At 46.1% G+C, this 9297-nt stretch overlaps 1 protein-coding gene across 1 annotated transcript in view; it reads left to right on the top strand.

Annotated features, from left to right (window-relative positions):
• Window positions 1-797: 797 nt before the first annotated feature.
• Igf2r (insulin like growth factor 2 receptor) overlaps window positions 798-9297 on the top strand; it is a 163559-nt gene continuing 155059 nt past the window's right edge. The window contains exons 1-4 of the mRNA XM_010631164.3: window positions 798-1011; window positions 1523-1714; window positions 4600-4697; window positions 4847-5181. Coding sequence (XP_010629466.1) covers window positions 798-1011; window positions 1523-1714; window positions 4600-4697; window positions 4847-5181 — 839 coding nt within the window. The remainder of the gene's footprint in view (window positions 1012-1522; window positions 1715-4599; window positions 4698-4846; window positions 5182-9297) is intronic.

Genomic DNA, 9297 nt, shown 5'->3' with positions numbered 1-9297 from the left:
AAAAAGATGGAAATTCTATCATATGCTACAACATAGATGGACCTTATGTATATGATAAGTGAAATAATACAGTCATGGGGGAATCTATTTATGTGAATTGCCAAGAGTAGTGAAATTCATGGAGATAGAAAGTATCGTGGTGGTTCCCAGGGACTGGAGAAGGAGAAAACGAAAAGTTCATGTTTAATGGGTGTGGAGTTTCAATTTTCAAAATGAGGCCCAGGGGTTTAGCTCAGCGACACCATGCCTGCCTTGCAAGCCCAGGGCCCAGAGTTCGATCCCTGGTACCAAAAAAAAATCCTTTTTTTCAAAATGAAGAAGAGTGCTACTGATAGGTAGTAGTAGTAACTGTACAACAGTGTGAATGCACTTTCTGTCCCTGAACTGTACCCCTAAAAAATAATGAAGATGGTGAATTCCATGTTATGCCTACTTTGCTCCAGTAAGCAACCCCATACCACGATGGGGTACATAGCAGCCAGGGTGGAATCAGAGCTGGGACCTGATAGAATAATGAAAGAAACACACAAGAAAAGTCAAGGTTTACTGCAAAGCCAGGCAGCAATTGTGTCCACTGTGTTAATACTGAATCCTTCACATCTGGAAGAATCCCTCACAGCTGGCAGGTGTGCAAGGGCTGTCTCGTGAATGAGTTACTTTGGCATGGTGCCAGTCAGTAATTGTCTCCTGATAACCGGCTCTCCACGCCACACTGCGTGACGCTGGAGCTGGGGCACAGAGCGTGTCTGCTTTGCAGCTGGCCCTCTCAAGTTCTGGTAACTGGGGGCTCAAGAGAGATGGCTGGAGAAGAAGGGCACACTCCTTCCTGTCTGCCTTCTGTGCTCTCCGTGTCTGCTTGTGAGCTTACGACTAATCTTGACCATTTCTTCCGGCCACGATGCTTCACCCTGACAGCTGCCAATTCCTTCCCAACAGCAGCGGAGTGCACTTTGCAGCTGCTCCAACGGCTACAGTACCGGCGTCATCGGGCCCCACTTCACAGATCCCAGAGTAGGCTTTCAGCAGCGTCCCGAGGATCCAAGATCCCAGGACTGAGGGCTCTGTCTCTCGACTCAGGAGTTTTAATAATGCTTTAATAATAATAATGATAATGTTTAAAAAATGTTCCCTTGCCCAGGGTATCTGTTTCCTATGGCCACTGTTAGAATTCTTCTGTTTGCTTCTTGCTCTTTGAATGCTGTTAACAACTTTAGACATAAATTACATGGCTCAGCTTCCACAAGGGTCAACATTCTGCAGTTCTCCTTTATTTATTGCCCCCCTCAGTTTTTTGATGTCATCTGTAGCTATCACCGCTGAAGTAATTTAAAGCAAATGTCACATATTTCGTCTCCCATGACCCTCATAAATTCATCCTGATATATCCCTGAACTTTGTTTTTCTTTTCCATGCTGGGAGTCAACACAGGGCCTCGCAGAGGCTAGGCAAGCTCTTCACCACTGTACACCCCCAGACCTGAAATTACTCTTGTTCTAATCAGGGCTGTTCTTTCTCTGAGGAGGCCACACCCTTCAGTCCAGTGAAAGTCTGCAGAGCAGGATGTGGGCACGGAGGAGAAAGGGACTCGCTGGAGCTGCCATAGCAGAAGTCAAAGTGAGTGCTTTCTGGAATGACAGCTCCTTCAGCCAGAAGGCCCCGATGGCTGTGCCGGGAGTCCAGGAACTCCAGCTTCCTGGGCATCTGAAAAGGGCAAGTACATATGTGCCAGGACAGATCACGTACATATTTGTCCTGCTGCTTCTGGCCCCTCTTCACCAGACAACCCAAACTCAGCACTACCCACATCACTTGGTGATTAACTGGTTAACTGACAGCAGTTGAGAGTCTTGGAAGGTAGAAGCTGGCAGAGAGCTGTGAGGATACCTTCAGCCTCACCTCCCTAACTGAAGGCAGCACGGAGGAGAAGTCAGAGAACTGTAAGGTTCCAGAGCATCTGTTCAGTGGTTTGGAGGTTACAAATCCCCAGGAAGCAGAGTGTGCCAGGCCTGCAGTTTCTGATCCCAAGGATCGGCATTCCCAGACTGGAGAGAAGAATGTTCTCACGACTGCAGTGCCTCATTTGAGGAGGATCCAGGGGTGGATAAGGTTCAGAACAAAGCTGCTGATAATGTGAATTCCTCTGAACTGCATGAAGAATACTTAATAGAACTGGAACAAAATATGCCAGATGGAAAGAAACAGAAGAGAAGAGAAGAGAGCACCAGACTAAAGGAAGAAGGAAGAGAACAGTTTAAGAAAGGAGATTACATAGAAGCTATAGTCAAGCCCTTCAGTGCCATCATGCTTCCAGAAAGACAGATCTATTCTGTTTCATGTAGAGCTGCTGCAGGATGGAACAGGACGAAAAGAAGATGGCCACAGCAAAGCAAGTCAGTTAAACCTCAGCGACAGCAGGGCAGGGTTGTAGGAGAAAACAGATTAACGAGGTGAAGCCCTAAAACTGTATTAGACTATAAAATTATATTAAATTATATTACTGAAGACTTAAACTATATTAAAAAGGGATCCATTGGTACATCGACCAAGAAAAGCTCGGTAAAACCAAGCTGGTAAAACCTATATTTTTAAAAATGTTTTTTCTTCTACTCTGATTTGCAGTGAGTCTTCAATAATTCTTTGGGACACAACTAAATTCCATGTTTACGTTTAGCAAAGATATGGGAGCTCAGTCTTTGAAGTGGTGGCCACAGAGGGCCATGACCGGGTGCCATTTAATAGCTACTCTGAAAGTGGCAGATGGAACCCTGAAATCTCCAGGAGTGCCAGGAAGTACATTTCACCATTGCTCAGGGGAAATCTTACCCACTGCAGGGACACAGATTAGGCCAAAGTGATGCTTAGCATTATAGGCAATACATTTCTGGTTCTGGTCCATCTGTTCCCTCATTCCATCACCAGTCTTCTGTTGGGCATCATATGTTCTGACTGAACACATCTTAAGCTAACCTTACTTTTTTTTTTTTTTTTTTTTTTTTTTTTTTTTTTTTGGTACCAGGGCTTGAACTGGGGTCCTTGCGCTTGCAAGGCAAGCCACTGAACTGCTGAGCTAAATCCCTGGCCCTAACCTTACCTTTTTAAAAGTGCCTTTTATTCTTGTCCCTGGCACTGACAATCTTTTGTGCTTCTAAAACTCATAATTATTTTTATCTCAGGTGTAAATTGACTAAATGTCATTGATTTCTCCCCCTATTTAAAAATAACTAAAAAAAAAAAAACCCTCCAGATTTGTGCTTATTTATTTATTTTGCAGTTCTGGGAATTGAACCCAGGGCCTTCACAATGAGCTACATCCCCAACTCCTTTACTTAGTTTTTAATTTGAGACAAGGTCTTGCTAAGCCACTAAATTGTCCAAGCTGGATTTGAATTTGTGATCCTCCTGCCTTAGCATCCTGGAGTGCTGGAATTAGAGGCATACATCACCACACGTAGCTCTACTTTGATTTCTATCACCGCATTTTGATTAACTCTAATTTGTAGAGTAATATATATATATGCTAAATTATGTGCTACAATGAGACGTTTATGTATTATTACCCAAAACATAATGGTTCATTGCAGCTTGTGTCTAGATATCCCCCCCACCCCAAAGCTTTATGTGGTCATAGGTGGAGCTTTTTCAAAGGTGGCTGAATCTAGTGTATGTGACTGATTGGTGCAATACTAGGATTAAGGGTGGGTGATTACTAAATCAGTCCACTGATTGGTTGGCATCACCCTAATCCCAATAGCCTAGATACAATATAAAGGACAGGAGAGGCTTGTCTTCCCTCTTGCTTGCTTTGCTTTGCTACCTTCTGCCCGAACTGTTCCTCCTCTGTGATGACCCTCTGCCATGTTACCCTGCTTTGGAGCCAGCTGACTAAGGACTGAAACTTCTATGAACTATGAGTCAAATAAATCTTTCCTTCCTTAACTTTGGGTGTCTAGCATTTTTTTTTTTTAGCAATGAGAAAAATAACTAAGACGGGTTGTTTCAATAAGTTTGAGAGACACTGCCTTTAGCAAAGTAAACAGGGCTGGGGATTTAGCTCAGCGGTGCTGCTCCTGCCTTGCAAGTGCTAGGTCTTGAGTTGGATCCTTGGTACCACAAAAAACATAAAATAAAATAAAGAGGTTTTTTAGGGGAAAAAAATCACTACAAGAATCTCCATTTGTAAAATGGGTTTTTAAGGTTTGTTTTGTTCTTTTTTTAAGACAGGGACTCTCTGTGTAGTTCAGCCTGGGTTTGAACTCACTCTGTAGCCCAGGTTGGCCTCAAACTCATGGCAATCTTCCTGCCTCATCCTCTCAAGTACTGGGATTACAGGCGTGTACCACCATACCTGGCTTTTGATCAGTAATCTAGAAATGTCCAAAATCATTCTCAGGTTGGAAAAAGAGATTGTGATGAACTTAAAAGAACTTTGACAAAATGAGAGAAAAAAAAAAAGTTAGCCTAACTCTGACATGCAGGTCCCACAACCTGGCCTGGTGCCAAAAAGCCTGCTTGCAGATGTTGGATGGGAGATGCCCAGCTTCCCAGCTCCCCTTTCTCTGTAAGCTGTTTGGAACCTTATTTTTAAAATCTCTGTTGCAGCAGATCAGAACTCGACAGTAGCCTCTTCCCCAGTTGTGGTGTCTCCTCGTTCTCCTGATGCTGCCCTGAAGGGAAACACCAGCAGGGGCTCAAGTCTGGTAGTTTCCACTCGATGACTGTCAGGCATCAATGTAGCGCTAGCATGGTCAGGTGCTTCACGTGTGACCACTCCATGTTGCAGCCACCCAAGCAGTTTCTTTGCCAAAGGATCGGCGGTGGCTGTTTTTTGGTCTCCTTCATGAACTAGATGATTGACCTGGACTACAGGGCAGGAACAGAAGGTGATATGGAGAAAGCTGCAGATGCTGAAGAGATGAGAGAGGTTGCCAGTGATCCAATGGTGACGTGGCAGGAGGCAGAATCCAGGAATCTGGAGCAAGATCAAGGAAGAGAATCTGAAAGGCCCAGACAGATGGCGAGGGTCCGGGAGTGGAAGGGAACAGCAAGGGGAGGTGGGTCCCTGGGCTGCTTGGTCCTTTGCTTTGTCCACATTGCATTCATCTGTGAGCAGGAGAATGTGATGGAAAGAACACAGGTGCCAGAACCTCATTACCCGAGCCTGGATCTACATACTCCACTTAAGTACCTTAAAATCTCGTGACTCAGTTTATTTATCCATACGCTAGGCGTGATTCTCATAGTGTCTGTCTCGTGTGAGGTGGTGGCTGTGTAGGAGGCGCTCAGGCCAGCAAACAGTATACATAAGTGCTGCATCAGCATCCTTTACTTCCAAGCCCTCCAGGCATCCACTGTGCATGCCGAGGTGTGGTTATGCGTACCCATCCATCCATCAGCCACATTGTACACAGTGTCTGCACAGCTCACCTAACCTGCCCCAGGCTGGGGTCACAGGGCACTGACTGTCACCTTTGCTTTAGACTGGAAAGGCCGCAGTTCAGAGCAGGCTGGCGACAGCATTCCCAAGACTTGAGAGTGCTCACTTTCTCTTTCCTCTACCTGGGGCCTATCCTTTCCCTTCCGCTCAGCCTGCGTGGAGTTGGGCCATCCCTAAGAGCGGGCCTCCAGAGAGTTGTATCCGCTGAATCAAAGGTTAAATGGGAAGCAGGAAACCAACGGCAGGCTACTTTTTGAGGATAGTGGCACCACTCACAAGAACCCCACCCCACAATGCAGCCACTCTATGGCCACTGGGCTGCTGTGAGCCCATGGGCAGCCATGTCCCAACCTCAGAAAGCCATCTTCATGCCCGCAGCTACCCTCTGAGACTTCTAGTGCTCCTGGGCCACAGGTGGGCTGGAAGGAAATCCCAGAGTGAAGGAAGGAAACAGGGGGCCTCGGGACAGGCCCATCACAAGACTGGACCCTGTAGCCACCTCTTTATTGATGTGTGAAGAAGCTCATTTGGTTACACAAGCTCAAAGTTTTCTTTCAGTGAGAGTCATCTTCCCATCTCTGTATGAAAAGACCCTTGAGCTGGGTGTCATGGCACATGCCTGTGATCTCAGCATTCCGGGAGGCTGAGGCAGGAGGATTACAAGTTCCAGCCCAGCCTGGGCAGCTTAGAGACTTAGCAAGAAATCTGTCTCAAAATTAAAAAATAGAAAAGAGCTGGGGTGTAGCTCAGTACAAAGGTCCCGGATTCAGTCCTCAGTATCACTGAAAAAAGAGATAGAGGGAAAGAGATAGAGATAAGGGATAGAAATAGAGATGGGAAGAGGGAGCAGGAGAGAGAAGGAGAGGGGGGAGGGGGAAGAGAGAGGGAGAATTTCTCAAGAGTTTTTATGTAAAAGGAGAAAAAAAGAGAGGAGGTAGGGAAAGAAGAAACCAAAAAAAACTTAATTCCTTTTGTCTTTCTTTCACAGGTCTCTGTTCACTATTCTGTTGTTCTTGGTTGTACGAGCATTTCAAATCCTCAAGAATGCAAAACCAGTTGGAAATGTTTGAAAAGGGAAGCCAAACAGGCAGTTGTCTTCCAAATAACAACTTTAATTCCACAGTTGGATTTAAAAAATACAAAACAAACTTTGTTTATCATCGCTAATTATTTAACTTCGATTTTTAGGCTTTCTCACTGAATAAATATCCCTAAATGGATCAAAAGAACAGAGAAGTAAAAATCTTCCCCCAAAATATTCATCACACCATACGCTCTGAATAAGGAGACTTCTGGGCTGCGTACAGGACACTGAGCTTAGCTCTGGCCCCAATGTGGTGGAGCTGTGTGATCTTAGAAGCCAGCTGCCTTCTCTGGGCCTCTTTCCATATCATTCTTCTTCTGCAGAGAGAACCTGTCCAAGGAGCTCCTCTTCCACACTCTCCTATCTCACAGGGCTTCACTGGGAACTCTCTTTGGCCATAGGAGTGGAAAAGGACACTTGTCAAAGAATGAAGGGAGCAGTAGAAAATGCTTCTATTTTCAAGTAAAGGTGACCCACAAAGCAGACTCTGTCTGAACTTCCACACTATGTAGCTCTGCCAGCATAATAAATCACTGCTACTTTAGCAGTTTAAAACAACACATCTGTCATGCCTGTAATCCCAGGATTCAGGAGGCTGAGGAAAAGATCACTGTGAGTTCAAGGCCAGCCTGGGCTGCCTATGGAGACCCTGTCTCAAAAGCATTAACAGCAACAAAAAAGACCTACTTGTGAGGCAGGGAGTGGTACCACTGAGCTAAATCCCCAGCCCTCAAGACCTACTTCTAATCTCAGTGTCGCTAAGGGTGGGAAGTCTGGGCAGGTGCAGCCGGGTCCTTGTTTCTGCACTGTGCCAGCCTGCATGCAGTCAAAGTGACCAGCATGTTACAATATCATTAGAGTGGCCCCTGTCCTGGTCACAGCCTCCCAGTTGTCGCTATAACGTGACAGGGGTGAGAGGTTGAAGGAGTTGCCAGCCCCATCCCTGCAGGGAAGAAAAGGCCAGGTCAGGTTCGCAGCACTCCAGGCCTGCATTTGGCTCCTGAGCCACACAGGCTCTGAGATTTGTCTGTCCCTGGCATCCTGAGAGTCAAATGGACCCTGGGACAGACCCTCAGCTGGCCTCTCTCCTCCTCCAGGCAGCATGGGCAGCTACACAGCCTGGAGTGCCTGGATTCCAAGACTCCCCCTGACAGGCCAAACCTGATCACATCACCCAAAAACACCAAGTCTGAACAGTGCTGTCCCCCGCAGGTTGATGAGAGTCCACAGCTTGGGCTCTCAGAGCAAACCCGGGCCACTCTGAGGGCAGCCCTGGCAGGGGCATCTGCTGTCTAATCTGAGGCTACCGACCCTCACGGACATCGAACTGGGCTTGTGCTGACCTTCTGCCCAGGATGCAAATCATTGCGCCCCAACATGGAGAGTCACTAAGAACCAACCATGAGCCGGAACAGCACTGAAGTGAGCAAGACACACAGCTGCCAGAGTGCCTGTCAGGAACAAAGGCAGGGGAGCCACTGCAGCCAGCACTTCCCAAGGGGCTGTGGCACTCAAAGAATAGTAGGTAGGGAGCCATCACTCAAGCACCGGGAGGTAGGCCGGGCCCCGATCCACCACGGGAAGGAGAACCACGCCTGTTCCCGACCTAGCAACCATAGCTCAAGTGCCGGGAAGGTAGCCGCGCGGGTGTCCCTGAACCCCCATAATTCCACACCACCCCCCCGCACTCTCAGACCTCCTGACTGTGCAAGTCTTTGGACCCACTCTGCAAAGACAGAGGTGGTCATCAAGGGTATTTTTCTGAGTTCCCAACTTTGAACATTTTTAAAGAAAGGACGTGGGAAACCTGTACTAGAACGTTGCGGAGTTCAACCATTCAGAAGGATGGGGAACTCAATCTGGGCCTTGCAGCCTGAGGTCAGTCAGCATCATGGGGTTCAGCAATCAGCTAACTGAGATCAGGGGTCTTGCATCCTCGCTCTGTCTGAGCCATTAAACGGTAAATATACTATATTGAAAAGTTTGTTCACTGCAGACATGTTCTGGACTGCTGCTTGATTTCAATGTAATTCGAATGATTTAAGGGTGATAGACTAGTGACTACCACAGATGGTCAGTGTCCAAGTTGTGCTTGATCTTAATGTGTTGCTGATTGTATCAGTTGTGGTAAAGCATTGTCATTGATTTGATCAGCTGTTTTCTCTGATGTTATGAAGATGAGAATGTCCATGGATCATTAGAGACATAGAAGCTAGGGTGCAACTATATCAGGAAGATTTGGGTGATAATCCAGAGATTAAACCAAGGACAGTCCAACAACAAAAATTAAAATGAGAAAACACTTAAGCAAGACACAAGGACAAAGTTCCAGTTCACCAATGGCAAACAGTAGGGCAAATGAGGATGAAAAGGCCGATAGTGAACCACCAGGACACCCTGAATTCAAAGCACAGGAAGTAACAAAACAGATCAATCAGGCTCTAGAAAAATTCAAAACAGAAATAATTTCTGAGATAACCATAGAGATAGTGAGCAAAATGGAAGTCATGATTCAAGACTCTAGAGCAGAAACTGACAAAAAAATAGATGAGCTCAGGACCATGATAGAAGCCGTGAAGGCCCAGCATAAGAAAGAAATGGAAAAAATAAATGCCCAACATAGGAAAGAAATGGAATCCATAAAACAGATTCAAACAGATATCCAGGAGATTAAACACTCTATTGAAAGTGTACGCAACAGAATAAAAGAATGTGAAGATAGGCTCTCAGATATAGAAGATAAGATTGCAGTCAGTGACCATGAAAAGAGAGGTCTCTT

Source organism: Fukomys damarensis, unplaced genomic scaffold (assembly GCF_012274545.1).
Source record: "Fukomys damarensis isolate Sample0158 unplaced genomic scaffold, DMR_v1.0_HiC HiC_scaffold_14, whole genome shotgun sequence".
Classification (NCBI taxonomy): Eukaryota; Metazoa; Chordata; class Mammalia; order Rodentia; family Bathyergidae; genus Fukomys; species Fukomys damarensis.
Note: the sequence above shows the minus strand (reverse complement) of the source record. Positions and strands in the feature narration are given on the sequence as shown.